The sequence below is a fragment of the Catharus ustulatus genome, chromosome 9, assembly GCF_009819885.2.
Source record: "Catharus ustulatus isolate bCatUst1 chromosome 9, bCatUst1.pri.v2, whole genome shotgun sequence".
Classification (NCBI taxonomy): domain Eukaryota; kingdom Metazoa; phylum Chordata; class Aves; order Passeriformes; family Turdidae; genus Catharus; species Catharus ustulatus.
In genome coordinates this window covers 2,262,306-2,277,974 of record NC_046229.1, presented here as the reverse complement: position 1 = coordinate 2,277,974, position 15,669 = coordinate 2,262,306, and the positions used below count along the sequence as shown (strand labels likewise).

At 46.5% G+C, this 15,669-nt stretch overlaps 1 protein-coding gene across 2 annotated transcripts in view; it reads left to right on the top strand.

Moving 5' to 3' along the window:
- The window catches only part of LOC117000070 (putative tyrosine-protein phosphatase auxilin), a 47,993-nt gene that overhangs the window by 20,342 nt on the left and 11,982 nt on the right, over positions 1-15,669 (top strand). For both annotated transcript variants that reach the window (XM_033067427.2, XM_033067426.2), the window contains exons 2-11: positions 2,173-2,323; positions 4,280-4,329; positions 5,501-5,649; positions 8,951-9,073; positions 11,092-11,225; positions 12,841-13,035; positions 14,111-14,228; positions 14,908-14,987; positions 15,158-15,351; positions 15,442-15,522. In XM_033067427.2, coding sequence (XP_032923318.1) covers positions 2,173-2,323; positions 4,280-4,329; positions 5,501-5,649; positions 8,951-9,073; positions 11,092-11,225; positions 12,841-13,035; positions 14,111-14,228; positions 14,908-14,987; positions 15,158-15,351; positions 15,442-15,522 — 1,275 coding nt within the window. The remainder of the gene's footprint in view (positions 1-2,172; positions 2,324-4,279; positions 4,330-5,500; positions 5,650-8,950; positions 9,074-11,091; positions 11,226-12,840; positions 13,036-14,110; positions 14,229-14,907; positions 14,988-15,157; positions 15,352-15,441; positions 15,523-15,669) is intronic.

Sequence of the window (15,669 nt, the reverse complement as noted above, 5' to 3'; positions counted from 1 at the left end):
GGCATCTTCTGTTCTTTAGAGTGTAGAGGAGAGGTGGCCTCTAATTTTAGCAGTCCAGGACCTGGATCAGGTGCTGGTGGATCAGAGCAGCATCACCTTCCCAACAGAATCTCCAGTTTTAAGATTTATGGATAGCTCCCCATGGCTGGGGCTGCCTCAGAGAGGGAGGGGGTGCATTTAAATTATCATTTTTTCATGGAATCGTAGAACAGTTCGGGTTGGACAGCTGGGAGGGTTGTCCTGAAGGGACATCTCTCTTTTTTTCTCACTCCTGAGGAGGGGGTTGTTGGTTGGGAGAAGAAAATCAGCCAGGGATGGAGGTGAGGGAGTTCAGAACCATGGGATGGCTTTGGTTGGAAGGGACCTTAAAGATCACAGAATTCCAGAATTAATGGGGCTGGAAAAGCCATTCCAGGCCATTGAGTCCAAGCTGTGCCCAATCCCCACCTTGTCACAGGAATTCCTTGGACACCTCCAGGGATGGGATCCAACCCTCCCTGGGCACTTCCAATCCCTGATCCCCCTTTCCATGGGGAAATTCCTGCTGTGCCCACCCTGCCCTGCCCTGCCCTGCCCACCCTGAGCTGTTCCCTCTGCTCCTGTCCCTGTTCCCAGATCCCAAATCCCCCCGGTGTCCCCTCCTGGCAGGGACTTGTGCAGAGCCAGAAATTCCCCCTGAGCCTCCTTTTCTCCAGGCTGAGCCCCTCCAGCTCCCTCAGGGATTCTCCAGCCCCTTCCCAGCTCCCTCAGCCTCTCCTGGAGCTCCAGATCCTTCCCAGCTCCATTCCCTTCCCTGGACACGCTCCAGCCCCTCCAGGTCCTTCTTGTCCTTGTGAGGAGCCCAGAACTGGACACAGCCCTCGAGGTTTGGCCTCACCAGAATCCCTTCCCTGCTCCTGCTACCAAATAATTCCTGCCACAGCCCAGGTGCCTTTGGCCTGGGCACATCTGGGCACATCTGGGCACACCTGGGCACTCCTGGCTGATCTCAGCTCACCCAGTTCCAACCCCCAGTTTAAATCTCTTACCTTATCCTGACTGTGCTGAGACTGAACACTGAACCCACAGAGAGCTCTGTGTGCACCCTCATCCTGGAAAATCAGCTTTGAGGAGGAAAATCAACTTTGCTCACCTTAGAGCACTGCCTGGGCTGTGTTTGGTGCCTGGGCTGTGTTTGGTGCCTGGGCAGGGTTGGGTGCCAGGGCTGTGTTTGTTTGGTGCCCAGGGTTGTGTTTGTTTGGCACCAGGGCTGTGTTGGGTACCAGGGCTGTGTTTGGTGCCAGGGCTGTGTTGGGTGCCAGGGCTGTGTTTGGTGCCTGGGCTGTGTTTGGTGCCTGGGCTGTGTTTGGTACCAGGGCTGTGTTTGTTTGGTGTCTGGTCTGTGTTTGTTTGGTACCAGGGCTGTGTTTGGTGCCAGGGCTGTGTTTGTTTGGTGCCAGGACAGGGTTTGGTGCCAGGGCTGTGTTTGTTTGGTGCCAGGGCTGTGTTTGTTTGGTACCAGGGCTGTGTTTGTTTGGTGCCAGGGCTGTGTTTGGTGCCAGGGCTGTGTTTGGTACCAGGGCTGTGTTTGTTGGGTACCAGGGCTGTGTTTGGTACCAGGGCTGTGTTTGTTTGGTGCCAGGGCTGTGTTTGGTGCCAGGGCTGTGTTTGGTGCCAGGGCTGTGTTTGGTACCAGGGCTGTGTTTGGTGCCAGGGCTGTGTTTGTTTGGTACCAGGGCTGTGTTTGTTTGGTGCCAGGGCTGTGTTTGTTTGGTGCCAGGGCTGTGTTTGTTTGGTACCAGGGCTGTGTTTGTTTGGTGCCAGGGCTGTGTTTGGTGCCCAGGGCTGTGTTTGGTGCCAGGGCTGTGTTTGGTGCCTGGGCTGTGTTTGGTGCCCAGGGCTGTGTTTGTTTGGTACCAGGGCTGTGTTTGGTACCAGAGCTGTGTTTGGTGCCAGGGCTGTGTTTGGTACCAGGGCTGTGTTTGGTACCAGGGCTGTGTTTGTTGGGTACCAGGGCTGTGTTTGGTGCCCAGGGCTGTGTTTGGTACCAGGGTTGTGTTTGTTTGGTGCCAGGACAGGGTTGGGTACCAGGGCTGTGTTTGGTGCCTGGGCTGTGTTTGTTTGGTGCCAGGGCAGGGTTTCTGGCTTTGCTCCACACCAGTGATGTTTTGGTTTGGTTTTGCTGTGCTGAAGGTGCCTCGTCTCCAGACATGGAGTCCAGCTATGGGGGAGGCCTGCTGGACATGGTGAAGGGAGGAGCAGGGAGGCTCTTCAGCAACCTCAAGGACAACCTGAAGGACACCCTGAAGGACACCTCCTCCAAGGTCATGCAGTCTGTCGCCAGGTATGGTGCCCCTGACACAGGAAAAGCCAGGAGCTGCACGACAGAGCCTAAAGGAGGGTGTGGGGGCTCCAGGTGGCTCTTTAAATGCTGATTATTGTATCTGGATATACCCAATTTATTTATTATTTAATGCTGTTTATTGTATCTGGACATACAGCAATTTAATTATTATTTAATGCTGTTTATTGTATCCAGATATACAGCAATTTATTTATCAAATGCTGTTTACTATATCCAGATATACAGGAATTTATTTATTAAATGCCATTTATTGTATCCAGATATACAGCAATTTGTTTATTATTTAAATGTTGTCTATTGTATCTGGATATACAACAATTTATTTATTAAATGCAATTTATTGTATCCAGATATACACAATTTATTTATCATTTAATGCTGCTTATTATATCCAGATATACAGCAATTTATTTATTATTTAAATGTTGTCTATTGTATCTGGATATACAACAATTTATTTATTAAATGCAATTTATTGTATCCAGATATACACAATTTATTTATTATTTAAATGCTGATTATTGTATCCAGATATACACAATTTATTTATTATTTAAATGCTGTTTATTGTATCTGGATATACAACAATTTATTTATTAAATGCAATTTATTGTATCCAGATATACAGCAATTTATTTATTACTTAATGCTGATTATTTTACCCAGATATACAGCAATTTATTTATTACTTAATGCTGATTATTTTACCCAGATACACAGAAATCTATTTATTATTTAAATGCTGTTTATTGTATTGACATACACAGCAATTCACAGGTTGTGGGTGACAGAGCCCAGCCCACAGCTTTCAGCCTCAGCTCTGGGTTTGTCTGAAGCTCTAGTTCTGGTTACAATGCATTATTTACTTTTTATTGCATTTATTTCATTAAAACACAACCAATCAATACCTTTACTATTACCTATACCCTACCATAACCACTGACATTACCATATTCATGTTACTGTTCTCCAATCACTAAAAGTCAGTATGTCACAGTTTAAGCTAAAAGTTGTTTTTCAGTTTTCTTGCAGTAAAAAATTCTGAGATCTTTTCTGTTCTTGCAACACTGGCTTTCTTGTTTGTCTGTGAAAATCTTTTTGCTTGGTAAAAACATTTTTGTTCAAAGTAAATTTATCCTTTGCTCCCTCCCAGCTCACACACTAACACACTTTCAGCCTTCTTAGTTACCCAGTAGGACTGGCTCAACAATTGTCTCCATTCAAAAATTTTTCTGTTATACAAAATATCTGTGAGACTTTCCTGTCAAATCCTTATTTTTTTCCAACATCAGAGCTCTGCTCCCACTGAATGAGCACAGCTCAGCTCCCAGGAATTCAATTTTTTGCTAATTGATTTAATGTGAGGTTTTTATGTGAACTTTTACTGGAAGAATTTATTAATTTGGTGAGAGTTTTTTTTTTAAATTTTATTTTTTACAACATGAATTGTGTATTTGTCAAGATTGTTGCAGTAATACATTTGCAGTTAAAAGGTATAAAATTGTAATTATTGAAGGTGTCTTTTAATAGTTGTTTGAAGTATGGAGAGTTTAAAATACTTTTTAAAATTTTTGTTTTAATATTTTAATTATGTTTTGTGTTAGAGGCACTTATTTGGGATTTGCATTTTTGCAAATTGGGGGCTACAAGAAATGAAAAAAATTTAATGCAAGCCCCCAGAGGGTCTGAGGGATCTGCAAAGTGCAAACTTCTGGAGATTTCTCCTGGCATCAAAAATTAATGACAAAAGGGAAAAGGGACCTTCCTTGCAGGTTTTGCATCCAGTTAATTGCATGTGGAGAGGGGGAGGCTGGGTCACTGTCTGCACCTTCAGAATTCATTTTAAAATGATTTTTCCTTGAGTGATAAATAGGTTTTTCTGGATAAAGCACCCCTGATGTGCTGCTGAATTCTGTCTCCTGCTTTGTCTCTCAGTTACACCAAGGGAGAGCTGGACATTTCCTACATTACCTCAAGGATCATAGGTAAGCACTGCTCCATGGAGAAATCCAACCCCAGAATTCCATCAATCTCCATCCATCAATCCCCATCCATCATCCATCCATCCTCATCCATCCCCATCCATCCATCCCCATCCATCCCCATCCATCCATCATCCATCATCCATCCATCCATCATCCATCCATCCATCCATCCATCATCCATCATCCATCCATCATCCATCCATCCATCCATCATCCATCCATCATCCATCATCCATCCATCATCCATCCATCATCCATCCATCCATCCATCATCCATCCATTCATCCATCCATCCATCCATCCATCCATCCATCCATCATCCATCATCCATCCATCCATTCATCCATCATCCATCCATCATCCATCCATCATCCATCATCCATCATCCATCCATCCATCCCCATCCATCATCCATCATCCATCCATCCATTCATCCATCATCCATCCATCCATCATCCATCCATCATCCATCCATCCATCATCCATCCATCATCCATCCATCCATCCATCATCCATCCATCCATCCATCATCCATCCATCATCCATCACCCATCCATCATCCATCCATCCATCCATCCATCCATCCATCCATCCATCCATCCATCATCCATCCATCCATCCATCATCCATCCATCATCCATCCATCATCCATCCATCCATCATCCATCCATCCATCATCCATCCATCATCCATCCATCCATCATCCATCCATCCATCATCCATCCATCATCCATCCATCCATCATCCATCATCCATCCATCCATCATCCATCATCCATCCATCCATCATCCATCCATCCATCCATCCATCCATCATCCATCCATCATCCATCCATCATCCATCATCCATCCATCCATCATCCATCATCCATCCATCATCCATCCATCATCCATCCATCCATCCATCATCCATCCATCCATCATCCATCATCCATCCATCCATCATCCATCCATCCATCCATTCATCATCCATCATCCATCCATCCATCATCCATCATCCATCCATCATCCATCACCCATCATCCATCCATCCATCCATCATCCATCATCCATCCATCCATCCATCCATCATCCATCCATCATCCATCCATCCATCATCCATCCATCCATCCATCATCCATCATCCATCCCCATCCATCCCCACTCATCCTGGCTCTCCTTGCTTTTCCCAGTGATGTCTTTCCCTGCTGAGGGTGTGGAGCTGGGATTTAGGAACCACATTGAGGATGTCAGGACATTCCTGGACTCCAGGCACCCCGACCACTACACCGTGTTCAACTTGTCACCCAAATATTATCGCAGTGCCAAGTTCCACAACAGGGTGAGTGCTGCCATGGGGAAAATTCTCAGGGAGAGGGGCAGCAGCTCCTCCTGCAGCCAGAACTGGAGGGGATTTAGGAGTTTGAGGTGGTTTTAAGCTGCTGGGGTGGGTTTGGGGCTTTATCTGGGAGCACAGGGGTGAAAGAGCTGGAAATTCAGGGATAATGTTCATGGGAGACTGGGAGGGTGAAAGGCATTGCACTGAGTGGAGAGAAATACAGAATAAACCAGACGTCTACAGCTGCTCCTACAGAGTGTTGGGAAGAATGAAATGAAAAGCCTTTGGAAGAAGTTACCAATAGAAAAAAGGAGATGATTTTCTTGCAGTTGGGCTTTAATCAAGCAGGCAAAGCACGTGGTGGAAATGGGATTTGAGGGGCATTTTGGCTCTTGTGGCTTTAAAAAGCCACCTGCACTGCCTGGCCCAGTTTCCCCCTCTAAAACCAGAGCAGCATCAGGGAGCACTGAGAGACTCTGCTTCATTAATGGCTTTTAGAGGAAATCTCCACGAAATGCTGCTGCTGAAATGCAAGATTAGATTTAATCTTTCCCTCTCCCACAAGTGGTGCTGTGGTTTTTTTTATTTTAATTTCGAACTTTTTGGTGCCTTCAACCCAAAAGGCAGCAGCAGTTGTCAGGCTTAATCCTCTGCCAGGGTAAATGAATCTAATCTAAACCTAATTGAGTTTTAATTTGAGGTGGAGCTGAATTTATCTTCAGTAATTCTGATCACCAAAAACCACTCACTGACATTTGAAGCAAATTTCTCTGTGGCCATCAGTAACCAGACTTCAAACAGGAGTAAATGAACAGGGAAGACTAATTAAGAGATATTAAGAGCTCTGAATCTTCAGTCTTGATTGATTTTGGTGTTTTGCTATTTGTGGATGGAGAAAAATTCATCAACTTCTGAAAGCCCAGCATTAAAGATCTATTGCTGTGTGAGCTGGCCATAATTCCTGAATCCCTGGAATTATCTCCCACCCTATCCAACACCTCAACAAGTGATTTTAATGTCACTCTCAAAGGACAGCTCAGTGCTTTGGAACCATTGCTTTGACTCACACAGGGAGAAAATAACATTTTCTTTAAATAAAATACTCTGTTTTCAGTTTATGGGCTGGGAATTCCTGATTCCAAGTATTTTTAATGAGAAATAAGTGTGAACAACACATACAAGAACTAATTACCAGGCTGAGCTTGCAAAAATACCAAAGGGGTGAAATCCCAGTGAGTTTTCTGCTGGGGTGAGGATGTCAGCTGTGAGATGCACACTTGTTCTTTGACAGGAACAGCTTTTGAATTCCTGCTTTCTTTAACACCAGCAAAGTAGGTCAGTGTGCTGGGTGGTGGCACAGGAGGGAGGTGACTTCATGTCCTGCTGGGCCATTTCAGGGCTGGCTGAGTGGCCCCAGTGTGCAGAGGAGGAGAGGGGACAGGAGGGTGGTGAGGCACTGGAAAGGTTTTCCAGAGAAGCTGTGGCTGCCCCAGACCTGGAAGTTTGAGAGGCTGGGAGCACCCTGGGGTGGTGGAAGAGGGCAGGGTGTGAATAAGATGATTTTTAATGTCCCTCCCAGCCCACCCCGTGTGTGAGGCTGAGCAGAGAGCTGGCTGTGCTCTGCTGTCCCCTCTGTGTCCCCAGAGGGGAGCTCCCACTGCCCTGAGAGCAGTTCCAGAACACAGAGCTCCAATCTGACACCAAACAAACCCAAACTTCAAAGCCCCTCCTGGGTCACATTCCTGGCACTTGCTGCCCTGCTGCTAAAATCAAACAAGTGCTGAGAGCTTATTCCCAGAGCTGGAGAATTCCAGTGGCTTTTCCCTGAGGTTGTCTGTGCTGAGTGCTGGTGAGGTTCTGTTTGGTAGAAACACCAAGCACACATTTAATTTCCTAATTGCAAACCATCAGGCAGATGTGTAATTAGAGGCAATGTAAATATGTAATTATGGACTGGTGGGAAATGTGTATTATTTACTAGAGAAGTGATAATGCCTTTTCCAGATGCTTGGCAGGGAACTGTCAGTGGAAGGGTCACTGCAGGAATTCCAACAGGGAAAATCAAGGATGTACAACAGAAGGAATGAAACAAACTCTGGAGACAGGAAAATGTGGGGAGGCAAACAGGGAATGCTCACTCCCTGCTCTCCAAACTTGGAGCACTGCTTCACTCCTTCAGTGGCTTCCACAGCACAAAGCCACATCTGCTCACAGCAGGATCTTCTGGAGACCACAACCTCCACAGATCTAAAATATCTGATTTTCTGTGAGACAAAAATTGAATTTTGCAGCTTGGCCTGCCCTGCATCCCATGGGAGCCTTTGGGATCCTCGTGGGGCACAACACAGCCCGTGGGGCTCTGGCTGGAACCTGCTGCTGCTCCAAGATGTTGTGCAGGTGTCAGACAGAAACTTAACTGCAAGCTTTAGAAAACCTGGAGCATTTCCTTCCTCTGAGAGATGAAACAGTTCTGGGGATCATGTGGCTGTTTAAGAACATCTGGGCAAATCATCTCCTTCCTTCCCCATTCCCATTAAGCAGCAGCCAAATGTCAGCTCAGAGAGAGAGAGAGAGAACCAATTCTTCAGCTGAGGACAAGCCTCAGGACATTTCTCCTTCAAATTTCTTCTGGCCAGGAATGCCTTTTTTAAAAAAGATATTTCAATTAAAACCAGATGAAAGGGAGATGCCTGTTGAGGGTTATTTGATGTGCTGCTTGGTACTGCAAGGACTGGCTCAGAACCAGCACAGTGAGGAATAGGAACCAGACATCCTTCAGGATTTGTGGGCTTTCAGTCATTTTTCTGGCTCATACTTACTCAGATAGGATTTTAAATTTTTTTTTTAAACAGAATTTTTCCTTTCATCAGTTTATTATCTGTCACATAGGGCTTGGAGATCCTGTGCCACAGAAGGAGTCAGAACAACAGATGCTCAGTGCCCTGTGCAAATCAGAGCAGTTTTTAGGGACACGTTGTACAAATGCTTTAGAAATCAATGTGAGCTTTCTAAAAGAGCCCATCCAGATAATCTGATGTGAAATGCAAATTTTGGAAAATGTGCAATCAGGAACAACACACCAGCCTGATGTTACTTCATTGAATGTTGGAATTTTTGTCTGCCTCCTCCTAACTCATGGGAGGCACAGCGCAGATTTACACATGATGAGAGGAGGAGGAGGAGGTTTCCAGCATGTAACTCTGGGTTGTAAAGCACAAGTAGCTTTCTTGGCAGGGATAATTTGTAGAGCAGGGTGTTTGGAGCTCCTCCCAAGCTGTTTTTGTGGCTGGTGCCACCCCTGCAGGTGTCTGAGTGCAGCTGGCCCGTCCGGCAGGCGCCCAGCCTGCACAACCTCTACGCTGTCTGCAAGAACATGCACAACTGGCTGCAGCAGAACCCCAAAAACGTCTGTGTCATCCACTGCATGGTGAGTGCACCCCCAGCTCCTGCCCAGGGCTGAGGAACCCCAGCTCACACTGCTCATGGGGTGTCTGGAGTCTGGGATAATGCCTGGAAGAGGGATGGGATGGGATGGGATGGGATGGGATGGGATGGGATGGGATGGGATGGGATGGGATGGGATGGGATGGGATGGGATGGGATGGGATGGGATGGGATGGGATGGGATGGGATTGGAATTAGGGATTGGAATTAGGGATTGGAATTGGGGATTGGGATGGGATGGGATTGACCCAGAGGAAGGGAATCATCACCCAAAGCTGGGAGAGAATCACTAAGTGAGAAGCAGGAATACAAAGAGATCAAAATCATTCTCTGGGTGAAAGGTTTGAATTTCACCCAGGGGTTGTCAGCTTGCTGTGACTTGCCCAGAGCAGCTCCTGGATCCCTGGCAGTGCCCAAGCCAGGCTGGATGGGGCTGGGAGCAGCCTGGGACAGGGGAAGGTCCTAAGTGGCACTGGATGGGGTTTAAGGCTCCTCCCAACACAGACCATCCTGTGATTCTGTGATTTGCATTTCAATCTAAGTAGTTACAGGAGAAAATGCAGCTTTTAGACTGAAGTGGGCTGGAAATTGGGCAGAAAACACAGAGCTGGGAATTCTGTAGAAGTGAGAAATGGAGATTTTGAAGTCTCTTGCCATCAGGAGTGGTCAGGCCTGGCTGAAGGAGCCCAGCTGCCTCTGCTCTGGGAAAGCCCCCAGGGATTGTTCAGCAGTGCTGGGCTGTGTGAGCGTGGTGTGATCCCAGATCACTCCTCATTCACTCCATCCAACCCTTCACACTGACAGCAGTGCCCAAAAGCAGAGTTCTGCTCTGCTCCTGGAGCCCAGATTAATCCAGGAGGCTGTCAGGACTGATCAGCAGAACCTGGCAGAATGGAGGAAATGACTGATCCCAAATTGCACAGAGCTCCCATGTGAGCCTGGCATTTCTGCCTTGCACAGCACAGCCAGCAGCTCCAGGACATAAATTCCCTTCAAACAGACAGAAGGATGCACTTGATGTCTCCAATCCTGGAAATCCAACTCAAAAATCCAATTCCTCTCCTGTCCTTTGAGCAATGGATATCAGGATAATGGGATAAAGGACAGGGAGTCCTTTCCAACATTTTCTAACAAGGCTGCAGAAGCTCACTTAGTTTTTGTGAACCTGAGAGATCTTGTCAGAAACAACTGGCAGGGGCTAAACTTGAAAAAAACAATCAGCCTGTTCATGTCAGCAGGTTCTTGGGTTAGAAAATCCTACAGAAAATGGCTGGAATGCATAAAAAGGTGCCTGAAAAAAACAATTGCAAGGAACAAAAGTGGTGAGGCCTTGAGGAGCTGTGGATTCCCCAGCCCTGAAAGTGTTCAAAGGGGTTTGGAGCAACTTGGGATAGTGGGAGGTGTATGTGAGGAACCCAGGGCACTGGGAACACACTGATTTTCTCCTGCTCTTCCTGTATTTTTGATTCATCAATGTGACTCAGCAAACTCTCCCCTAAAATCACCTTTATAAAAACTGCATCAGGAGCAATCTGTAAGCTCAGAGCTGTGGAGGTGTTTGGGTGAAGGAGCCTGGATTTTTTGTCAGTTTATCCTTTTCCAGGATAAATTGCTATTAGAGGACTGTCTGCAGCTGTGGGATGGGAGCACTCTGACCCCTGTGGTCATTTCCAGGCCTATGTTTGAAATAATTATAAAATTACAGCTGGGGAGCAGCCACAAAACACCAACATTTGCAGCCAAAATGTTCTTGTGGGCTTTCCAAACAAGTGTAAACCACCCTCAGCTCTGGCTGCTCCCTGCATTTTATCTTTGCTTTGATTGTTCACTGAGGCCCTGAGTGTTGAACAAATTAATCAGAACTCAAAATTCCTCATTATTTTGTCTCAAGCCTCGTCTTTCTGGATGAATTATATTTTAAATTCAGGAGGATGGAGAGGTGAAATGTAAAGGATCTTTCTGACACTCACAGTTTTTCCTCTCTGCCCCTTTTGTTGCCAGGACGGCCGTGCAGCCTCAGCAGTTCTGGTCAGTGCAATGTTCTGTTTCTGTCACCTCTTCTCTCATCCTGGCCCTGCTGTGCAGCTGCTGAACACAAAGAGACCTGGGATTGTACTGTGGCCATCCCACAGGAGGTACAGTATCCTGGCTCAGCACTGGGAGCTCCTCTCCTCGTGCTCCAAGCTGCCCAAGGAGCTGCCAGGTGTGCTTTGGCTCAGCCAGGTGTCCAGATCCCAGCGTTCCTGAGAAATGAGTGGGGATCAGGGGCTGGAAGAGCTTGCCCAGAGCAGCTGTGGGATTTCTTTCCTTGCAGATCCTCAGTGGGGTATCACCCCCAGCACAAAATCAAGTTGTGACACAGAGCTGTGAGGCTGCTCCTGCTCTGAGCAGATTTTCCAACCTGAATTATTCCATTATTTGAGATGTCTCTGCTCACTGCAGAGGGGGGATTAGAGGATTGATAAAGGTCCTTCCAACCTGAATTATTCCATTATTTGAGATGTCTCTGCTCACTGCAGAGGGGGGATTAGATGACAACCAAAGGTCCTTCCAACCCACCCATGCCATGCTGAACCTGTGGTTAACAGGGCTTGGTGAATCCCTCTCCTGAGCCAGCTGCATCCTCCCAGGAACAGAGCTGGAAGTGCAGATTCTGTCCCAGCTGCTGGGATGTTGGAGCACGTGGAAACTCCAGTCCTGCCTCTCAAAGGATGGCACCACCACTGGATTTCCTACTCTACTCTACTCTACTCTACTCTACTCTACTCTACTCAACTCTACTCTACTCTACCCTACTGTACTCTACTGTACCCTACTCAACTCTACCCTACTCAACTCTACCCTACTCAACTCTACTCTACTAAACTCAACTCTACTCTATTCTACTCTACTCTATTGTACTCTACTCTACTCTACTCTACCCTACCCTACCCCACTCTACTCTACTCTACTCTACTCTACCCTACTCTACTCAACTTTACTAAACTCTACTCTACTCTACTCAACTTTACTCTACTAAACTCTACTCTACCCTACTCTACTCTTCTCTACTCAACTTTATTCTACTAAACTCTACTCTACCCTACTCTACCCTACTCTACTCTACTCAACTTTACTCTACCCTACTCTATCCTACCCTACCCTACTCAATTCTACTCTACCCTACTCTACCCTACCCTACTCTACCCTACTCTACTCTACTCTACTCAACTTTACTCTACTAAACTCTACCCTACTCTACTCTACTCAGCTTTACTCTACCCTACTCTATCCTATCCTACCCTACCCTACTCAACTCTACTCTACTCTACTCTACTCTACTCTACTCTACTCTACTCAACTCTACTCTGCTCTACTCTACTCTACTCTACTCTACTCTACTCCAAGCTGGTGCATCCCCACCAAACCAGTCCCTGCTGGAGGCTCCTCACACCAACAACCACTGGAGATTCTCTGTTTTGCTCTCATGATGTGTCCAAGAGTGCACACGAGTTTGAAAAAAAATCCTCTGGGGGTTGGGGTAGAGCGACAGCACCATGAGTTGAATTTCTCTTTTAACTTAGCGGGGTTTGGAGCTGTGAGAGTGATGCTGGACTAGGAAATAGAGAATTTCTGTTTCTTCCAAGGCTGCTGGAGAGGTTGTAGAGATATGAAATGGGATCTTTTGAAGGATAAAGCGGAGATCCAGGCAGATTTTAAGCATGAAATGAAAGAAATGGAGATTCCAGCTTTGTTTTTCTCTGCCTGCAGGTACATAGGATACATCTGTGACCTAATAGCAGACAAACCTGTCATCCCCCACTGCAAACCACTGACCATCAAGTCAGTCACGCTCAGCCCCGTGCCCTGCTTCAACAAGCAGCGCAACGGCTGCCGGCCCTTCTGCGACATCCTCAGCGGGGAGACCCGCATCCTCAGCACCTCCCAGGAGTACGAGAGGATGAAGTGAGTCCCTGCCTTCCTCAGGGGCTGCAGGCAGCCTCTGGCACTTTGCTGTGGGGTAGCTGAGCTGCAGGCACTGCCTTGCTGCTGCTAAATGAAGGTGTTCAGTGAGAGTGCCTGGGGTTGGAATAAATGGCCAGAGGGAGACTGAGGTTGTTAGGAATGGGATAACTGAAGAGATATCAGGATCTGAGGTTTTCAGGAATGGGATAAATGCACAGACATCAGGATCTGAGGTTTTCAGGAGTGGGGTAACTGCACAGACACCAGGATGAGGTTGTTAGGAATGGGACAACTGCACAGACAGCAGGACCTGAGGAGTGGGATAACTGCACAGACACCAGGATCTGAGGAATGGGATAACTGCACAGACAGCAGGATCTGAGGTTTTCAGGAATGGGATAACTGAAGAGATATCAGGATCTGAGGTTTTCAGGAATGGGATAACTGCACAGACAGCAGGATCTGAGGTTTTCAGGAATGGGATAACTGCACAGACAGCAGGATCTGAGGAATGGGATAACTGCACAGACAGCAGGATCTGAGGTTTTCAGGAATGGGATAAATGCACAGACAGCAGGATCTGAGGTTTTCAGGAATGGGATAACTGCACAAACACCAGGATCTGAGGCTGTCAGGAGTGAATAACTGCACAGACAGCAGGATCTGAGGTTTTCAGGAGTGGGATAACTGCACAGACAGCAGGATCTGAGGAATGGGATAACTGCACAGACAGCAGGATCTGAGGTTTTCAGGAATGGGATAACTGCACACACAGCAGGATCTGAGGTTTTCAGGAATGGGATAACTGCACAGACACCAGGATCTGAGGCTGTCAGGAGTGAATAACTGCACAGACAGCAGGATCTGAGGCTGGAGGAAGCAGGATACCTCCCTAGATACCTCTCCTATCTCTAAGATACCTTCCTAGAAATCACCCAGTGCACTGTTGCTTCCCCCAGTGCACTATTTTTATTTTTACCAAGCAGAACACTAAATGCTCCTCTTTGCTTGGCCTGAAGGAGCTGAGAGCTTTGAAGGGAGCTTAACCCTGGCTTTCCTCCTCTTCCTCTCCAAGAGAATACCGTGTGCAGGAAGGGAAGGTCCTGATCCCCCTGGGAGCCACAGTCCATGGAGATGTTGTTGTCTCTGTCTACCACATGAGATCCACCATCGGGGGACGCCTGCAAGCCAAGGTAGGAGCTGCTTTCATTTTTTGGAGGATGAGGGGAAATAAGAGCTGCCTGAACAGGGAATCTCCAGCATTTCCCTCAGGGGATATTTGAAACTGGAATATTCATGCTGCAGAGTGGGCAGTGAATATTTTGCCCCTCTCCACTCATTATTCTCTTTGCTGTGTAGATGATATTTCCCTGTGTCGTTTTCCAAGTGAAATGGTTTTATGTTTTTTGGGGAATTCAGTGGGAAAAGCTTCATTTCATTGCAAAATTGGCAAGTAGATCCCAGAAATAAAAAGAGAAGCAAGGAGACAAGGTTTATTCCAAAATTCACCCAAAATTCACCCAAATTCACCAATTCACCTCAAAATTATCCCCAAAATTCACCTCAAAATTATTCCCACATTATCCCCAAAACAGCCAAAATTCACCTCAAAATTCACCTCAAAATTCACCCAATTTCACCTCTAAATTATTCCTGAATGTTTTCTGCTGTTCAGAGGCTGCAGCAGTGGGGTTGAAGGCAGATGGAAATACTGGGAATATTTGGGAATATTGAGAAGGAGTTATTGCCTGTAGAACAAGCAGAATGAATTAAGTTATGCAGAAATTAAGATTAGGGTTGACTTAACCAGCTCCTATATTTAAGCCCTTGATCAGTCTGGTTCTCTCTGCTATTTTTTCTTTTTCTTTTCAGATGACCAACACACAAATATTCCAAATTCAGTTTCATACTGGATTCATAGCCCTGGGAACAACCACTCTCAAATTCACCAAGTGAGTGTTTGAAGTTGAACATTAATCAAACCTGATGCATAAAAGCCTGATGAAGGCTGAGGGAGAACAGTCACAGATGAAATATGAAAAGCCTGAATATACTCAAAGCTATTTTTTTTATAGCTTTCCAGAAATATTCTTCCTTTTCAAACCACTCTTGTCCCTTTTAGGCCTGAGCTGGATGCCTGTGACTCTCCAGACAAATACCCTCAGCTCTTTCATGTTATACTGGACATAGAAATCCAGTCTGCAGACAGACAAACTGAATTAACTCCCCCATGGGAGAACTTCACCACAAAAGACATCAATCCCTCCATTCTCTTCTCCTCCCACCAGGAGCACCAGGACACTCTTGCTTTGGCAGGTAAGGGCTGCATGGATTTATTCCCCTGCCATGATTTCTTCCTGCTGAGCTGGGTTTTGTCTCATTCCACCTCTCTGCTGCTCTGTGCAGGCAGAGGTGCCACGGATTCCCCCCAGGATAACATCAGGAACGTTGGGCAGAGTGCATTCTTCTCCTCTCTCAGCTGGCAAGGTAGGCAAGGTTTGGTCTTGAGTGAAATGTGCTCCAAAGAACACCAAGAATTGCTGTTCCCCTCCTGGAGCACTGCAGCATGGCTTTGCCATTAGAGCTGATCACAGCTGGGGTTGCAATGGAGTGGGAATTCCTTTCCTACAACAT